The 20,146-nt window shown below is 37.2% G+C and overlaps 1 protein-coding gene across 4 annotated transcripts in view; it reads left to right on the top strand.

The window, feature by feature from the left end:
- The first annotated feature begins 7,815 nt into the window (after positions 1-7,815).
- TDRD12 (tudor domain containing 12) overlaps positions 7,816-20,146 on the top strand; it is a 56,110-nt gene continuing 43,779 nt past the window's right edge. For 3 of the 4 annotated variants that reach the window (XR_012486807.1, XM_074293239.1, XM_074293240.1), the window contains exons 1-6: positions 7,816-7,915; positions 9,388-9,450; positions 14,601-14,762; positions 15,401-15,537; positions 16,849-16,968; positions 19,511-19,566. Coding sequence is in view for 3 of the 4 variants with exons in the window: in XM_074293239.1 (XP_074149340.1) it covers positions 9,427-9,450; positions 14,601-14,762; positions 15,401-15,537; positions 16,849-16,968; positions 19,511-19,566 (499 nt within the window). In the remaining variant the exon portion in view is untranslated. The remainder of the gene's footprint in view (positions 7,916-9,387; positions 9,451-14,600; positions 14,763-15,400; positions 15,538-16,848; positions 16,969-19,510; positions 19,567-20,146) is intronic. The other variant, XM_074293242.1, reaches the window with a different exon arrangement.

Here is a 20,146-nt window from a genome sequence, read left to right as displayed (position 1 = left end):
TAAAGCCAGCATCACTTTGTTTTAGCAGTATTTTCTGTCTCAAGAATTAGTGCTGGTGAAGAGAAAGGGGGAAAAGACAGCTAAATGGTGTAACTAAGTGGCACAGTGGATAGAGCACCAGCCCTTGATTCAGGAGGACCTGAGTTCAAATCTAGTCTCAGACTCTTAATATGTCCTAGCTGTGTGACCCTGGGCAACTCACTTAACCCCAATTGCCTCAGCAAAATAAATAATAGTACTAGCAGCTCTTTTTGTAGTAACAAGGATCAAGAAACTGAGTGGATGCCCAACAATTGGGGAATGGCTGAATAAGTTATAGTATATAAATGTTATTGGAATGTTATTGTTCTATAAGAGATGATGAGCAGGCTGAACATCAGAAAAGACTGGAAAGATGTGCATGAGCTGATGCTGAGTGAAATGAGCAGAACCAGGAAAATACAGAAACAGCAAGATTGCGTGATGATCAACTGTAGATGGACTTGGCCCTTCTCAATCATGCAATGATTCAAGACAATTCTAATAGATTTGGGATGAAAAATGCCATCTACATCCAGATAGAAAAATATGGAAACTGAATGTGGATCAAAGCATAGTATTTTCACCTTTTTATTTGCTTTTTTCTTTCTTGTTTTTTTTTCTTTTTATTCTGATTTTTTTTTGCACATGACAAATATGGAAATATTTTAAAATGATTGCACATGTTTAACCTATATCAGATTCCTTGCTGTCTTGAGGAGAAGGGTTGTAAAAGAGGAAGCCAGAAAAATTTGGAACAAATGAATATTTTAAACTATCTTTACATGCAATTGGAAAAATACAATACTGAAGAAGAAAAGATTAGTGCTAGCTATTCAGCTAGGTTCAAAGCTGGCAAAAGGTATATTGCAAGTATAATACTTCAGTCTATAACCTGAGTTATAAAAATAAGAAACCATTCTAAACAAGACTATGATTAATTAGTTCACTGAAGATTGCTCTGCAGACCCAGAGAGGAAGGCTATAAGGTTTTTGTTGTACCACCAACTTTACATTTTTTGTCCTACTAGTTTTTTGTTTGTTTTGGTTTTTTTTAGTTGTTATTTGGTTCAGTTGTGTCTGACTCTTCATGATCCCATTTGGGGTTTCTTTTGCAAAGATACTGAAGTGGTTTGTCATTTCCTTCTCCAACTTGTTTTACAGATGAGGAAACTGAGGCTGACAAGGGTCACACAGCTAGTGTCTGAAGCCAGATTTTAACTCAGGAAAAAAAGTTTTCCTGGTTTCCGCCTGATACTCTATCCACTGTGCCAACTAGCTGTTTTTTTTTCATACTAGGAAATAGGCTCTTTATATTAAGTACTCACCTCTGCCTCAGTTCCTGTCTTCCTTCATGGGTCATCTCAAGGACCTCTTCCTTTTTTTTAATTTTTTTTTAAGCTTTTTATTTTCAAAACATCTACATGGGTATTAACTCTTGCAAAATCTTGTATTCTAATTTTCCCCTCCTCCTCTTACCCCCTCCCCTAGATGGCAAATAATCCAATATATGTTAAACATGGTAAAAATGTTAAATCCAATATATACATATACATATATATATATATTTATACAATTATCTTGCTGCACAAGAAAAATCAAGTCAAAAAGGAAAAAAATGAGAAAGAAAACAAAATATAAGCAAACAACAACAAAAAGAGTAAGAATGTTATGTTGTGATCCACACTCACGTTTCCACAGTCCTCTCTCTGAGTGCACATGGCTCTCTCCATCACAAGACCATTGGAACTCTCATCAATCATCTCATTGTTGAAGAGAGCCACGTCCATCAGAATTGATCATCATATAGTCTTGCTGTTGAAGTATACAACGATCTCCTGGTTCATTTCACTCAGCATCAGTTCTTGTAAGTCCTGCTGGTTGTTTCTTACAGAACAATAATATTCCATAACATTCACATACCTCAATTTACTCAGCCATTCTCCAAGTGATGGACATCCACTCAGTTTCCAGTTTCTGGCCACTACAAAGAGGGCTGCCACAAACATTTTTGCACATAGGGGTCCCTTTCCCTCCTTTAAAATTCCTTTGGTATATAAGTCAAGGGCCTTTTCCTGTACAAGACACATGGCTTGTCCTGACCCCTCTAGTTTTTAGTGTTCCCTCCCAGCCTGTTGCCATTATATCTTATCAGTATTGTTTAATATATATTCAAGGCTTCTGCCGTGGATAAGCTATTTTTACCATAAAAGGCAATGAAACCATCCTCAAGATGCAAGTGGTCCAGGTGATTAAAATTTAAACAGTTGTCTAGTTTCCTGGTGGTCTGAGCCCAGTTGAGGAGTAAGGAACTCAGGTTTGATAGATCCTGCTGGCCTGGGTGTCCGAAAGGAACAATGAGGGAGAGCCATGCCCCCTGAGCCAGTGTCCTATCCCTGAGGAATATCCTTTCAGTTCTACTAAGTAGACTTTCTTTTAGTTAAATGTTATATGGTCTACAAGTATTTCATTTCGTTTAGTCTGAAGTTTAAAGCTAAATCTATATAAGACTTAGTTTACAATAGTATTTATATTGCTTTTCTTCAACATGATATAAACTATTTTTTTTTTTTGAAGGCAGGGACTGTTTCATTTTTTGTCTTTGGATCTCCAACATCTAGCTGATTGCCTGGCACATACTACTATGTACTTAATAAATGTTTATTGGTTTAATGAGTAAACGAAAAGTTATAAAGCAAAGACCTTGGATGTTCAAAAAAATCACTTACTCCTTTATATAAGCAGAAATCTCTCTCTCTTTTTTTTTTTAATCTCTCATTGTAAGGGATAAAAAGCCTCTAGAAGCAAAGAATGCAGAGTTCAAGGCAAGTGGGAGGACCTGAAGGATGGGAGGTTCCAGAGGCGCAGGTTCCAGAGTCCTAGGTGGAGGTGGGGCATAGCCCCAAGAGGCGGTGTCTGATTCCAGGTACCACGGCGCCCTCCTCAGTGCTCTCAAAGCCTAGCACGCCTCCCTCCTTCTTCTCTGGCCAATCTCATTATGCCAGGTTCCTAGAGGACTTCCCCCTTCCCCCATATCATCAGTGGGGTATAAATATATGTTATCTCAGAATAAAGTTCTCTTTCGTTTCACCCCTACCTAATGATGGTCTGTCTCTGTGGGATCTGGGTTGGTGCCCGAAGACGGGTAAGTGTGGTCTAGCTGTGCCGTCAACAGATGGGCATTAAGAGTTGCTCTAAGGGGAGCTACCAGGTTAGAGTAGTCCTTAGGGGTGTAATACCTCATAACCTCAATTTTTTTTTTTTTTTTTTTTTTTTTTTTTTTTTTTGCGGAGGCAACTGAATAAGTGACTTGCCCAGGGTCACACAGCCAGGACGTGTTAAATGTCTGAGGTCAAATTTGAACTCAGATCTTCCTGACTTCAGGACTGGTGGTCTACCCACTGTGCCACCTAGCTGCCCCTGTTGAATAAATTAATATGTTGATTATTGATCAAATTTTGGTAACCTCATTTATACTTTTAACAGCAATTAATAGCTACTATTTATGTAGCTCTTTAAGGTTTAAAAGAGTTTTATGTTATCTCACTTTTACATCTTAGAGATGCTAAATTTATTGTCTTCAAAACCCGTGGAATTAACAAATTAAATTATAATTTTACTGAACAGATTTAAATACACTTAGAAAATATTTAATAAAATAAATATACAACCAATTCAATTGTATTGTAATGCTAATTTGTGGTTTTATAAAACAAGATGTGACCTGCAGGAATCCTTTCTAATCTGAGTTAATTTCTGATTTTGAGATTTCTTCTGCAAAATTTTTTCTTTGGAGCCTTTGGAGAACCATGATGCACGGTTATATGGCCTCATGAAGAGAATACTAAAATTAAAAAGATGACTTTTACTGCAAGGAGAGTTTAAAATTAAAAAAAAAAGTCTCAAGTATATTTCAGTCTACTTTGCCTTTTATTCAACTCTAGATCCATTCCTATGAGATCATGAATTTATCAAAATACTGATAAGGTGCTTACTAGGAAACTTGTAATGAATCTTTCTGTAAAGTAAAATGCAATTTTGTAATGTCAATCAATATTCTTCAATTTACTCCATAGGTTTTCTTTGTCATTGCAAAGGTCTCCAAATTATTCTCCCAGTTTTAAATTTACATTTCTCTTCTCCCACCCTCTCCAAATGCTGCCAAAATCAATTTCCTAAAGCAGAGATCTATGTCATTGTCCTGATATGATTTTAATCTCAGAGATATTATGCCATGGTTCCAAGTTGTCTCCGTCATTTAGATCGTCTTTAAGTATATATTTTTTGACTCCAACATGTCTGCTTTAGGAATACTGAATTAGTTTATGATTATACAAGCTACAAAAGAATTCTGGTTTTATGGACTGTTTAAAATGGTATTGCTGTCTCTAGAAGGTCTAATTTACCTCTAAGCTATAAAATCCTGCTACTGAGCCATTACCATGAGTAGCTTTCATAAAATTAATAAAATTAATGAAAGGCTTTCTTTGAAACTAAGTTCAAGCTACCGAATTTATTACTCTAAATGATCAATAATCTAAACAAACTCCCAAAGCTAAAAACTTTTACTTCTATATAAAGTTTGTTGTTCCCTACTACTTTGCTGATTTCTCTTTTAGAATTTAGTTCACTGCTAACAATGTAATAAAATCTTTGCCTCTTCAAGAAACTGGAAATTGAATGAATGCCCGTCAGTTGAGGGATGAATGAATAAATTATGGTATATGAATATAATGGAATATTATTGTTTTTTATAAGAAATGATGAGCAGGCAAAAAGTTATCAAACTGTGTATACCCTTTGATCCAGCAGAGTTGCTATTGGGTTTGTATCCCAAAGAGATCTTAAAGAAGGGAAAGGGATGTGCAAGAATGTTTGTGGCAGCCCTCTTTGTAGTGGCCAGAAACTGGAAAGTACACGAATGCCCATCAATTGGAGAATGGCTGAATAAATTGTGGTTTATGAATAATATGGAATAGTATTGTTCTGTAAGAAATGACCAACAGGAGGATTTCAGAAAGACCTGGAGAGACTTACATGAACTGATGCTGAGTGAAGTGAGCAGGACCAGTAGATCATTGTATATTTCAACAACAATACTATATGATGATCAATTCTGATGGACGTGGCCATCCTCAACAATGAGATGAAACAAATCATTTCCAACAGAGCAGTAATGAACTGAACCAGCTACACCTAGTGAAAGAACTCTGGGAGATGACTATGAGCCACTACGTAGAATTCCCAATCCCTCTAATTTTGTCCGCCTGCATTTTGGATTTCCTTCACAGGCTAATTGTACACTATTTCAAAGTCCAATTCTTTTTCTTCATCAAAACAACTGTACAGACAAGTACACATATATTGTATTTAATTTATACTCAACATATTTAACATGTATTGGTCAACCTGCCATCTGGGAGGGGGGGGAAAGAGGGGGAAAATTGGAACAAATAGTTTGGCAATTGTCATTGTTGTAAAATTACCCATGCAAATATCTGGTAAATAAAAACTATTAGATATGGAAGAAAAAAAAGAAATGATGAGCAGGGTGAGTTCAAAAAAGTCTGGAAAAACTTGTATTAACTGATGCTGAGTGAGAAGAATCAAGAGAATATTGTACACGGTAAAAGATTATGTGATGATCAACTGTGATGGATGTGGCTCTTTTCAGCAATTTGATTGATTCAGGACAATTCCAATAGATTTGGGATGGAAAATGCCAACTTTATTCAGAGAGAGAACTATAGAAAGTGAATGTGGATCAAAGCATAGTATTTTTACCATTTTGTTTTTTTTCTCTCAGTTTTTCTTGAACCACATGACAAATATGGAAATATGTTTAATACAATTGGATATATGCTTGTTTGCTTCTTGAGGGTGTTCCTATGGGAGGGAGAAAAATGTAGAACAAAAGTCTTGCAAAAATGAATGTTGAATGTTTTTGTATTTGTATTATGTATTAAGAAAAATAAAATGCTTTGGAAAAAACTGCCTCTTGAAATAAGACTGCAAATTCTTTTGAGACAGCTCATGACACTGGCCTGAACCTCAACACATTTTGGGGTTCAACTTCTAAACCCAAACATCTGTATTTTTAAAATACTTTTAAAAGTATTTTTAAAGTTCAGTGGTTTTGGCTTCCCATCGCCTCTGGTGTAAAATCCTTTCTTTGACCTAACATTTAAGTACCTTCATAGTCTGGCAGTCCCAGGTCTGAGGGAGGCACTCGGGAGGGAGCCGCACCAAGCACCGAGCCACCACCTCCAGGGTCCAGAGCCCCTGGCTTCTTGTGCTCATCTTTCACAAGACCCTCCAGTCTTTTTAGAGGCTGTCCCTCAGGCCTGGAATGTTCTTCCTCCTCTCCTCGCCTCTTGGCTTTTCTGGCTTTTTTCTAGGCTTTGTACCAATTCCACTTTTTGCTATTAGCCTCCTCTAAAACTATCTTCTCATTCTGGTAAACGTAGACATTTGCATATCGTGTCCCCCACCGTCCTTCGGGGCGGGGCTGTGTTTTTTCCATTTCTTTGTATCTCCCGCATTCACCTACTAAGCAAAGAATTTGATATTTGTTGGCTGATTGGATCTAAGTCTTTCACATGTACTTGAGAAGTTTTCTTTGTGCTGCCCACCATTCTACTCCTTTTTTCAAATAAATTGTCATTTCTACTGAGTGCCCTCCTCAGAGCTCCTCCATCGCTAGATGATTTCGCTCTCCTGCCCCAATTCTGTACTGGAACTGGAAGCTTCCCACGTCCTGACTCAAATGTCCTTTCTCATGCTGCACTAACACTGACGTTACCTGTGTAATACCGTTAGAATTACCTGAATTTGGATCATCCTACACGATTGCAAACCCCATAACGGCAAGGGACCGGGCGGCTCATCTAAAGCTTGACTCTACCCCAGAACTAAGCGCACAGCTGCGCACAGCAGGTGCTTTATAAATATTAGATGACCACCACGAAGGAGTCAGTTTTACATCCTAACATTTCTGCGTTTCTTTAATACGATACTTTAAAGAGATACACAAATGCCTCCTATTAATATTGCTGTTAGAAGTGTAATTCACTTTTATAAATTTGATTGCTAATCACTATATTATCCGTCCCTCTTTCTCCCTGCTCCTTGACTTTTCCCTTCGATTTCTGCGTTAAGTCCCTCACTTCCACTCTTTCCTTTTACCCCAGACACCCCTTTAACCCAGACCCACAGGCTCTTGTGCCTTGAGGGGGCGGGGACGATTCGGAATGAAGTGCCGGGCCGGGAGGGCGGAAAACCTAATTCAAATGCGACCTCAGACACTTAGTAGCTGGGGCTCTGGGCGAGTGTCCTAACTCGCGCTCGTCTCCTAAAACGGACAGCAGCTGCGTCGCGGAGAGGATATTGACCTGGCGCGCAGGAGGACAGCCTCGGTGCTGACTGCAAGGAGGCACGCTTAGCGCCGCCTGGCACGTGGGGACATTACAGTTTCCTTCCTGCACCTCTGCTGGCTCTCCTGGGTGGAGATCCGACGTGTGCTGGCCCGATCTGCGGCTTCGTCCTTTACTTTTAACAGCTCCTGGCGCTTCCAGCCAGCTCCCCTTTTATTTATCCCTCCCCGGGCTAGCTTTTTTGGCTCCTCCCCTTCCAGGTACTGCCCATTCAGGGCCCTGTGCCCATTCAAGCCCCGCCCCCGCCCGGCCCGGTCCAGCTGCGCAGCCTTAAGTATTCTGGGCTCGGTTGGCCGCGCTTGGCGGTTGGGATCGGGGGTGGGCCCGTTGCTGTGGCTGGGGGGGGGGAGGGTGCCGTTGGGAGGTGGCGGTTTTTAGAACTGTGCACGTGGGGCTGGGAGCTGGGATCCCGGGCTGGCACCGAGGTCACTGCCTCTCAGGAGCGGGAGTGGCCCCAGGTCGAGGCAAGTTTGCTATTTTTCTAGGGATGGATTGGGGGGCGGACAGGGGCTAAGACCCTTTGGGCTCCACGGATCCTGGGATGCCCCTAGCTCTGCCTTGTGGAGGTGGGCAGGCCGGAGAGGGGTGTAAGGGAGGCGGGGAGGCAGCAGGGGAGTCAGAGGGAAGACCCCACCCCCTGCCCGCAGGCCTGCGCTGGGGCCAAGGTCCCCGGACTGCAGGGGTCCGCTGAGCTCGGAGGGGAGGGGAAGGAGGCGGGGCGCTGGCCTCGCCGGGCCCGAGCCGCAGTGGAGGGTCCCAGGGGCGGTGCTGCTGTCGGTTGTACGTGATCTGTGGGGAGGGGTCTGTAGACTGAAGACCCCGGGATCAAACCTCGAGGACTTTCTGTCAGGTTGGGGGCGGGGGAGTGGTCTGTGTAGCTTGGGAGAAGTCCCTAAAAGACCTACCAACTACCGACACTTTTCAAGGGGCAGCGACCCCCGAGTGGGCATTCTGAGGGAGGCCGTACCCTCGCGCGGCCCCCGAGAAGGGGCAAGGAAGCAAGTCGGCTTACGGTCTAGAAGAACCCGGCTACAAAAGCCTCTCGCGGCTTCTTTTCTAGCGATGGAGACGCCTAATGTTGCAGCCGCACCGGGTGCGTTCGCTGCGTACTTCGTGCTCCAAAGTTTGCTTAGCTTCCAAAGTGCTCCGGGAGCAAAGAGAAACACTTCCCCTCCCACTGCTCCTCGCCTCGGAGAGGGGCTAGAATTAGGCAGTCTTTCTGTCTGTAAAGGGGAAAAGGGATGTAAATCATCTGCAAGATTCAGTGATTGTTCTTTAAATTTGAGTGGCCTGCAAAAAAAAAAGGTATAACTGCAAAAACTAAATTAGCTGAATTACCCTTAAGTAATTGGAGGCATTTTAAAAAACCCAGTTTATGTTTTATCCAATTTATAATTATATAACATCCATTATAACATTAAATAGTTTTGATAATTTCATCATATCTATTATTAATTTTGAAAGCTTGTCCTGGGTACAGAATAGGCCCTTTGAAGGAATCATGTGCCCTAGGACTAAAAGCATTTTTGCTTTTAGTGTCCGTGAAGTAGTAAAAGAATCAGACTTGGTTTTGTGTCACATCCAGGATTCTTGAAAGGATCCTTCGAAACTTTCTCTGAAAACCAGGAGATTTCTAGAGCTGGTTTAAGATCCGCGTGGAGATTCTCCAATGAGGTCAGGGATCTTTGTACAGAAATACTTTTTTTTCTGTGAAAGAACAAAATTGTTCTGATCAGAGAAGCAGACTTGGAAAAGGCAGAAGGAGGAGTATATACTCTGTGAATGAAGAGAACTTTAGAGATGGAATTCCTGTAGATTGAGGAATAAAGAGTTGGGCTTTAATCCAGACTGACTTGATATCTAATAATGTGTGTGTATATATATACATACGTACATACATACATATATATATATATATATACTTTTTTTTTGCTAGAGAGAACTGTGCAGATGAAGAATAGATCAGTAGCTGAAAATGATTGAAGTTTTCATACTCAAGGTAAGCAATGTAAAAAAACTGGTTTAAAAATTGAATATCATAAAATTGCAGTCCTTTTGAAACCTATCACAAATTGAGGTAGAATTTTAGTTTTTAAGTGACCAAATTTAGTTTGCTATTTAGTTGAGCCAAAACTTGGATAGAGTGTCTAAAAACATACTGTTTTAATGCAGAGGTGTCAAATACAGCCACAGCCCATGCTGTCCAAACTCGATAAAAATTTAATTGGGAAACATTTAAAATAACAACAAAAAAACTAATGAACATAGATAATGCTAATGGATGGTTTTTTAAAAGTTAATTCATGCCCTACCTGTAGAGTTTAGTGCTGTTCCTGCTTTTTGAATTTAACACTACAGTTTAGAGTTAATAGAACTACCCCCAGATTTAGATGAGTTAGTGTTATTCCTGCTAATAATTTGAAAAGGGAAAAGAGTCTTGGAAATTGTAACATGCCTGTGTGGTCTGATGTAGAAGATTTGTAGAAGCATTTCAGGTCATCAGATCCACCTTGAGACCCAGCTTTGCCTGCTTTCCACAGCCTTAATAATTTTGGGTTAACCCCCCACCTCTCTGATTCTTACTTTTCTCTTTTGGGCCAAATGACCCAAGGGTTCCTTTCCCTTGTATCCATCATTTTATGATCACTAATTGGCTGCTTCTCCCCTGTGCTTGGGAGTAGGTTCTGGTCCTGGAGTTAGAGCCACCATCAGGCTCTCATCACCTAAGTGGCTCGGGGCTAGCACTACCTCACTTGCTCATTTGTAAAAAAGATGAGAGGAGTAGCCCCACCTGCCAGAATTTACTTATCCTGAGGATAAAATAAGATAATAACAATTGTTATGAGGATAAAATAAGATGATAATTTGTAAACTATTAAGCCCAGTGCCTGGCCACGGTAAAGGCTATATAAGTATTAGCTATTATTAGCATATTTTCATAATGAAATTTCCAAACATTAATAGGTAGACAGTTTACTATTGTTCACAACGTAGCCCAACTTTTAGCTTAGTTTGTACACTGATCCAACCATTTTTGTTCATTCTTTCTCTTTAAATTTTTTTTTTAATATTTTATTTTTTCAAATACATACAAGATACTTTTCAATATACATCTTTGCAAAACCTTGTTTTCTAAATTTTTCTCTCTTTCTCTTCCCTCTCCAAGACAGTAAGCAATGTGGTTATATTAAACACATGCAATTCTTATAAACATATTTCCATATTAATCAAGCTCCACAGAAAAAAAGCAGGTCAAAGGGAATACACTAGAGGAAAAAAACTCCAAGCAAATAAAGACAAAAATAACAAAAAGGTGAAAATACTACACTTTGATCCACATTCAGTCTCCATTATTTTCTTTGGATGCAGATTGAAGGAGACTTCACAAATCTATTGGAATTGCCTAGAATCACCTCATTGTTGAAAAGAACCAACCAAGTCCAGAGTAGTTGATCATCACATAATCTTCTTGTTACTGTGTACAATGATCTTGGTTCTACTCATTTCACTCAGCATCAATCCATGCAACTTTTTAGGCTTTTCTTAAATCATCCTTTTAATCATTTCTAATCCATGTGCCATAACTTATTCAGCCATTCCCCAATTGATGGACATCCACTCGGTTTCCAGTGCCACAAACATTTTTGCTCATGTGGGCCCCTTTCCCTTCTTTAAGATCTCTCTGGGATATAAACCCAGTAGAAACACTGCTGGGTCAAAGGGTATGCACAGTTTGATAGCCCTTTGGGCATAGTTCTAAATTGCTCTCCAGAATGGAAGGATCATTTCACAACTCCTCCAACAATGCATTAGTGTCCAAGTTTTCTCACATCCCCTTCAATATTCATTATTATCTTTTTCTGTCATTTTAGTCACTCTAAGATGACCAGGTGTGAAGTGATATCTTCCAACCATTTCTGCTGAACAAATTTGGAATCAATTCTAAAAACATGAATAAAATGTTCATATTCTGACCTAGGTACCCCACTACTGGGCATATATCCAAGTAAGCTCAATATTCCTGGCATTCAGGCAAGTGGTGGCAGTAACTCATTGTTCAAAACATGTAAAAACAGCACTCACTCCTGTAGAGGATTAATTGAAAGCCCTTAAAGACACAGCTAGAATAAGTGAGGGGTTTTCAAAGGTCATGAAGATAGGTGGCTTGCAAGCCATAAGAGGACTTTTTTGATCTAAGTAGCCTCATAAGCCCAAAGAAAGAACTGATCTGTGCTTCTCTCATCTTTATGAATAAGTTCTTTCCCACCTAAAAAGATAACCTTGGTTACATAAAAAAAAAAAAAAAGGGGGGGGGAGTAAAGAAGTTCAGTAAAGTTAACCCATTAACCAAGGCAGAGGTCTGGACCTATATTCTCCTGCCCTTGTAAAGAAAGGAAGGGAGTATCTCATTTTCCTTTTTGCTGGGTCAAAACTTGGTCATCATAATTACAAAAACACAGTTCAGATTTAATTTTTGTTATGGTTCTAAACAGTGATGTTGTTGGAGTGGTACGTAATGTTTTCTGGTTCTGTTTATTTCACTTGGCATCAGTTCACACAAGTTTTTCCATATTTCTCCAAATGTTTCATAGTTATCATCTTTTATATTTATAATTTTAACATTCATTTGTCAAAATTTTGAATTCCAAATTCTCTCCCACCCTACCTCTCTCCTACCAATTAAGAAATCAAGCATTATGAAATCAAACATAGGAAGTCATGCAAAACATTCATATTAACATCATTTCTTACAAAGCAGTAATACTCTTATTAAATTCATGTACCATAGCTTGTTAGTCTTTCTTTTGTGTCTAGCTCTTTGTGACCCCATTTCCTTGGCAAAAATGGTGGAATGATTTGCTATTTTCTTCTTCGACTCATTTTATAAATGAGGAAAATGAGGCAAATAGGGTTAAGAGACTTGTCCAGTCTCACAGCTGGTATATTCCAGGCCAAACTCCAGGTCCAGTACTTGATCTGCTTTACCACTTAACTGCCTTGACTTTGAAGGAGTCCACCTTATAATTTAGATTAGGGAAAACAATTTAGTCAAATCAGGATTTACAGCTACAAATGGCCCAATTTTCTAAAGGGCCATTTGCTGTCACCACTTTTAAGTATAGGACTCAATCTAAACTATTTTGGATTATATGGGGTCTTTATGTGTGAGGTTTACCCGAACAGTGCAATCTATGCATTAGTGAATTTTTTTTTAATGATTTTTCTTTTTCTTTTTTTTTTTTTTTAAAAGACAGAGTAATTTTTTGTCTTAGTGATTTGTAATTCTCCTGATGAGTGCTGCCTTTATCCCTTTATCATTTTCTCATGGAGGGCTAGTTAACTCTTTAGCTTGGCTGTCAGACTCAGATACTTAGTGCTTTTTGTTTATAAGAGCAGTCATTCCTAAGCATATCCCACGCCTTCCACTACAATTCTTAATAACAAAAGCAATTGAGCAAGATTGACACACTGAAGTCATTTGGCCACACCCCACATGTGTCCCTCATTTCCTCCCCCTACTGAGGCAATTGGGGTTAAGTGACTTGCCCAGGGCCACACAGCCAGGAAGTGTTAAGTGTCTGAGGCTCCTGACTTCTGGGCTGGTGCACTTATCACTGCACCACCTAGCTGCTCCGTATGTTGTTCATTTCAATGGCAAGAAAGAAGTATTTAATCAGTTGCTCTCCAAGATGAGTCATCAGACTTCTAGTTAGGAGCGCTGTTCTCATTTACAGCTGTCTTTCTATGTTGTTTTTCTGGGTCTTTTGTCTTCATTATGTCCTATTAGTCTTTCTGAACTGTTTCTCTGAACATGTTCTTTATTTATTTATTCATGTTCTTTATTTCATTGAGCTCAGTCATAGTCTATTTCTTTCATATATCATTAAATGTACTTTTTGATGCTGAAGGATAGAGTTGAAGCTCTTGGAAACTTGGTGAAGGGCAGCCAGCTCTGGCTCTTTGCATTGGCCGTGGAAGGCAATGATGATGGCAGCCAGAATAAAGATGAATGGGGAATTTGGATCGTGGCCTTGCCTTTTACAAGGGCCCTCCGACTAGTTTCATTCTTTGGTTTGGAATGGTATGAGCTTCTGAAATATCTAAATGTCAATTAGAATGCATCTGAAAGCTAAGTGTATGATCCCTTGGGTTGTCCATGGTGTTAAAAATCTTCTAGTTGCTCTAGTGTGATGTGTAGAAGTGGTCTTTAAAGTGCATTCTGTGCTGCTTGTAAAATGGAACCTGAGTTCCCAGGCACAAGGCATTGTACTAATTTTTTGACTTTTGGTTTGCATTTTGTTTGCTGAAGCAGGATTCTGAAAGGCTAGGATTTTGCTAGTGTTAAACATTCCTAATATTTAAAACAGCTTTGATGGTTTAATCCTACGCATTTGGAAGTGGTGTTAGGTGGTTAAGCAATATTAAGCTTAGGCAGAGACAGTGATTTGCAGCAGGTGGTGAAGTTATTTACGTTATGATATTGACATTGGGTTTAAGTACCTTATCATCGGATACTGCACCCCAGTACTTTTTACTTGTACTGGTCTTAAAGGGTAACCTGCTAAATGTTCCTACAATACACTGTTAGTCATGACCATTATCAGATTCACTAACAATCTTTGTAGAGATAAAGACCAGTATATTAGCCAAAGTCTCAATGGGTTTTTCTTTGATGACTGAACTCTTAAGTCTTCTGTTAGAAGAATTATCTGTTTAGAGTTTCAGAAGAGGGATATCATGAAATAACAGGAGTATTAAAAAAATCTCACTTAAAATGTTGATTACATTAGAATTTTATATTTGTTGAATTGATGTTTCCAAAGGGAGTGAAGGAGGAGGCGCATGCAGTTCATTAAGAAGTCTCTTATAATACATTGATAAGTATCTTCATATACTTTTCTAGTTTTTTTTCCCCTAGCTCTGTCCTCTTACTGGAGGATAATACTAATACTGCTGTTTAGTTCATAAGCCTTTTCCCTAAAGAAATGAATATGAGTCTATTAAATTTGTGTTATATATTATGTTTATTATTATTAAGGCTATTAAAGGCAGATTTTGAATTTTTAAAATAAATATATATTATAATAGTAAAATTGTATATATTTTGTGGTCCTTTAAATCATTAATTTTGTTTCTTTTTAAAATTAGATTGAAGATCCCGGATGCTTCTGGGTTATTATAAAAGGATGTGATAACTTTTTAGATCATGAAATGGAATACCAAAAGTTAAATATTCAAATGAATGCTTTCTATAATAGTATATATAAAGATGTTGAAAAAGTAAAGCCATTACTTTTGGAAGAAGGACAGGTAAATATCCTTATCAGATAATTTTGAAATGTGGGCTAAAATGTTTAAAACAACAAACCATGGTGGTGGTGTGAGAAGAAAAAGGCAGTCTGCATATGTGTGTGTCTTTATGTGTACTAGAGTTCAGGTCCTGCCCTATTACTTAATTAGTTGTATAACGTTGCTCAAGGCACTTAAATTCAGGGAACTCCTTAGCCTAATCATCAATAAAATGAGCATCACATTTGTATTGCTGACCTTACAGAATTGTTTTTGAGGTAAGGGATTTGTAAACAGTTGTAGTGCTATATATATACTGTGCTATACTGCTAGTCTCTGTGGTACCTTGAAGTTAAGCATGGGCATTGTTTTTTGAAAACTGTTTTTATTTAAAGTGATAAGATAATGCATTTCCTTTACTCTTCTCTTCAGAACTTTTCCTAAATTAAGAGGCAACAAGATATGGTAGTGGGAAGAGCACTGAACTGGACATTCTATCTGCAGTTGTGTCATTTGATAACCATACTGAATTGGAGTTTCCTAATCTGTAAAAATAAGGAGCTTGCATTCAAGATTTTCCAGTATTTCTTTTAGTTCTCTAATTCTGTGATTTTTGATGTTAATATATAACCAAGAACTTTTATCTTTTGTTTTTGCAGGCTTGTGTGGTTTATTGTCAGGAACTGAAATGCTGGTGTAGGGCAGTTATTAAGTCAATCATGTCCTCTGCAGATCATTATTTGGCAGAATGCTTCCTGGTGGATTTTGCTAAATATATTCCTGTAAAATCAAAAAAGTATGTAGATCTCATGAGCCTTTTTTTTTTTTTTTAATATAAGAAATTTTAAATCTGCAAATTGAAGTACTAGAATACAAAGTCTTTAGAGAAGAGATTAAAGAAACTCTATCATATAGTTTTGAGAAAGAAAAACTTTCTGGCTCTATACTCCATGAATGCGAAAGAAAAGTAAACGATGGGGATCAGACAAAGGATCCTTACCTCTTACCCATCTTCTCATGGGCTATACTTAAAACAAAACTAGGACCTCACAATTCTGAAAAAAAGGCAAATCCTGGAATTATATCTATTTGAAGTAAAAAAGAATCTCTATGTAGGCTTAAGAAAAAAAGATTATCTTAGCTCTAGGATTTTTGTGATGATCTTTATTTTTTTCTGTTTCATGTTTTTGTTTTGGTGGAAACTATTTTGATAGCTATACAGATAATTTAGATTTTCTTTTTTTCCCCCCTGAGTCAATTGGGGTTAAGTGACTTGCTTAGGGTCACACAGCTAAGAAGTGTTATGTGTCTAAGTCCACATTTGAACTCGGGTCCTCTTGACTTCAGGACTAGTGCTGGATCCACTGTGCCACCTAGTTGCCCCTAGATTTTCTTTTAGAGTTTGTTCTTTTGACAAACTGTCCCACTATAAATTTAGTGTCCAAACAAAAGAATCTTAAAATTATATTTTGAAGGTACCTCATTTGTCATCGAATATGAAACCTCCAAACAGTACAATATCTAAATTATTTAAGACATTATTCTGCTCTTTATTTAAGGAGGAATAATGTAAATAATGTAAACGTATGTAAATAATGATTTATTCATTCAGGTGATTATACTGTAAATGCTAAGGAACTGCTTTAGTTGGAAAATAAATTGTCATAAGTTTTAGAAGAATTGAGATTAAAATTTTGAATATGATGTTATCAGTGCTCCATTCCTCTACCTATTGCACACCAAGTTAGCAAATAATAATAAAGATGCTTATTTGCCAAAATAAGTGATAAAAGTTTGTGTTATGTAAAAATAAAATTAAAATGTTTTATTAATTAATGATCCTTCTAATTTTTAAATTATATTCGATTTGTTTTGTTTTTACTACCTAAATATTGTACTTAAGATATTGTGACTCTTTTAAGTTCTCTTTGAAACTTAATGTGACAAATTGAAGTACTGGTTTATTTATGGATTCTTTGAGTTCCTGAATTAGTCATATTTCAGAGAAATGTTTATTATCATGCATGAATCAAATATCATTTTGCTTGCTTTGTCCTTGGTATTTATGCAATGAATGACTCTGTGTCTGTTTTACTATTTTTTTTAGCATCCGAGTTGCAGTAGACGCTTTCATGCAACTTCCTTATAGAGCAAAAAAGTTTAGACTATACTGTACAAAACCAGTCACGTTACATATTGACTTCTGTGAAGATAATGCAGAAATTGTGTAAGTAAGACTTTTTAGAAATATTGAATGCTACTTGAATAGTCTTATATTTATTAGTCGAATACAAGACATTTAAATTATACATTTTCATTGCTATTAAGGTTTGCCAAAACTTTATTTTTTTATGACATGTGAATCTTGGATATTCTTTCTGTTTATAAAAATATTTCATATTTCGGTTGAGCAAAAGTTGCCTAAAATTTGCCAGAAAGAATCTTCCTAGCATACTGTTTGATAACCAATTTGTCTATAACTGAGCTTATGGTTGCCAGAATATATATATATATATATAAATATATATATATATATATATATATATATATTTTTTTTTTTTTTTTTTCCTGAGGCAATAGGAGTTAAGTGACTTAAGGGACTTGCCCAGGGTCACACAGCTAACTTGTCTGAGGCCAGATTTGATCTCAGGTCCTCCTAACTTCAGATACTCTTATCTACTGCATCACCTATCTACCCTGCCAGGATATATTCTTGAAGTTCTTTTTAGTTACTCTTAGTTAATATGAATAACTGAAAATTATAAGACACTTGTAATCCAAATAATTTCTCTTTGTGGGCTACCCTCTTCCTTTTCTTTTTGCTTTGTATTGATTCTTTTTCTTATTTTAACATTTGCCCCTCCTCTTTCTGCTTCCTATTCAACAAATATTTATAGAGTTCCATTCACTTGTCACCTTTTGTTTTCCCTCTCTCCTGGTCACATTTTGTTCCTTTCCCATGGTCTTTTTTCTATCCATGGTGCTTTTTTTTCTCTTTTCCATTTCCTTCATGGTGTTATTTCCATGGACTTATTTGCTGTTGGTTCTGCTTCCTTACCTGCCCTCTTTAGTTTTACCTTTCTTTCCTTTTGTTTCCCCTGTATATGGAAGGAGGAGATAAGAACATGTTTTATCTTTTTGTTAATTAGAGCCTCGTTTGTACGTTGTCCCTGCTATTATTGTTTATGCTTCTCTCTATGGTTTTGCTGTCTACTCAGTCCGCCTGCCACCTCCTCCCATGTCCAATCCCTTACGTGGTTGGAATCACTGCTTTAGGCCTGTTTCCACCCCTGATCCTGCTGGTTTACTTTCTTTTGACCTTTTGCCTCCTAAACTCCATATATTTTGTATCTGTTCATGATCTGTCATCTTCCTCTTGCACTACTGAGCCATTTTCTGATGATGGTTTAATTGTTGTTCTAAGCTTGCTTATCTTTGTCTCACATAATTCCTTGGATATATGTGTGTTTTTTACTCCTTCACTCCTTTAGGTAATTTGGTTTTTCCTTTACTTCTTATCCCTGTCATTGTCAGTGTTGCCTTCTTAGTTCTAGCCAGGGTCTACTTCATGCCCTTTCTACCACTTTCTTGTTCTTTAAATGGATGCTTTGGATTTACTTCTTTCCCTGTTCAGTTGTGTCACAACTTCTCCTCTCTGGCCTCTGTCTTGTCTCTCTTTGATCCTTTGTCTCTTGTCCCGGATATGCCTTTTCATTCCCCTATCCTTGATTGGGCATTTGTTTCAACATTGCTTCCAACTCAATTTATAAACACAGAATATCATCCACTTCATTTTTCTTTCCTCGACAATGACTTTTTAGAATAGAGCATGATAGTTTTCCTCTACTCATCATTAAAGGGTAACAATGTATCCTAAACCTACTTCATTTCCTTTTAGGAAGTCTTTTGCTTTGTCATTCATTATATTATTTAAATGCTTCCTGATTTGGTAGAGTCATTGCTAGGCTTGTCTCTCAGTATACATTCAATGCACATATAACATCTTTCTTATGTGCTTATTTTATAAACAAAAATAAGCTTTCATTTGCATATTATAACATATATGTATAAACACACACACACATATATACACACATACATATTTATGTAGCCAGAGTGTCCCAAAGGTCTTAGTGCAAATTTAATTTAAATACAGAATGAAGTATTTAAACTTAAATAAACTTAAATGTTAGATATTTCTCATGGGAAAAGGATTCATAAGGGAAAAATGAACATTCTACAGACCAAATTAAGGTCATTGCTGATAGTACTTAGTGAGGTAATAGAAACTAGAAGCTTTTTATCTTCTTCACATTGTATGGACAGTATCTAGGACTGCTGTAAATGGTTCTAGCTATGTTGGCAAACATATCCAGAAGAGGATGACTAGAATGACAGAAAGTCTGACTGCTATTTGTAGGCATAGAAATGTTCAGTTTTTCCACTTTCATGTAGAGAGCAGTACCATAGAATAGACCTATCATGAGCATCACACCATGTCTACTAACCAGAAAGGGAAAGATCTTCTCTTATTATATTCAGGATATATTTTTTCTTTCTGCTTAATGATCCTTTTTATAATAGCACAGTCATTTACCAGTGATTTCCCTTTTCTAAAATAAACTTCTTGTAACAAGTACAGTCAAACAAAATAAATCAATAATATTAAAATTTAATGTAAAAAAACCCAAAAGTAAGAACATTTGATATCAGATTCTTCTTTTGATAATACTTTTAGTAAAATAATGAATATTCAAATATTTTTCCAGACCTGCTAAGAAATGGGATAGTGCTGCTATTCAGTACTTTCAGAATATTCTAAAAGGTAAGACAAGCAAAAATAGAGCAATCCTTATGTTTATGAATTCTTTTTGTTTGTGTTTCATAGTATAGTTTTTGTTAATTTTGCAAGGCATTTAAAAAAAAACCATTGGAACAAGTAGATTCCTGAGAGAGGAAAGAGAAAGGTCTTCTATGTGGATAACTATCAAGATTTTATAAAATTCATTGTTTTCTTCCTAAATTGGTCATTATGTTTGAATTTTAAAATTGTGGTTAGCCTCTTTATATCATGAATTAGAAAAAGACATATTAGTAATTCTAATATTAATATGAATCCCTGCTCTGTGACCAATACTAGACTGGTTGCCAGTATATACATAATCCCTGTTTTTAGTCTGTTAGATAAGAAATAGCATATCATATAAGGTACTATAAGATTATTTATTGTTTAGTATAAACCACAAGTACTGTAGGAATTCTGAAGAAATAAAATAGACTTTGAACTGGGTCTTGTATGGATAGGATTTGTGTGGATGGATGAAAGGAGAAAGGGCATAGGATTCTGTAGGAAAATAAGAAGGAGCACTGGTGTAAAACCATACCCAGAGTTGTAGATACTGGAA

The sequence above is a fragment of the Sminthopsis crassicaudata genome, chromosome 2, assembly GCF_048593235.1.
Source record: "Sminthopsis crassicaudata isolate SCR6 chromosome 2, ASM4859323v1, whole genome shotgun sequence".
In the NCBI taxonomy this organism is placed as follows: Eukaryota; Metazoa; Chordata; class Mammalia; order Dasyuromorphia; family Dasyuridae; genus Sminthopsis; species Sminthopsis crassicaudata.
Note: the sequence above shows the minus strand (reverse complement) of the source record. Positions and strands in the feature narration are given on the sequence as shown.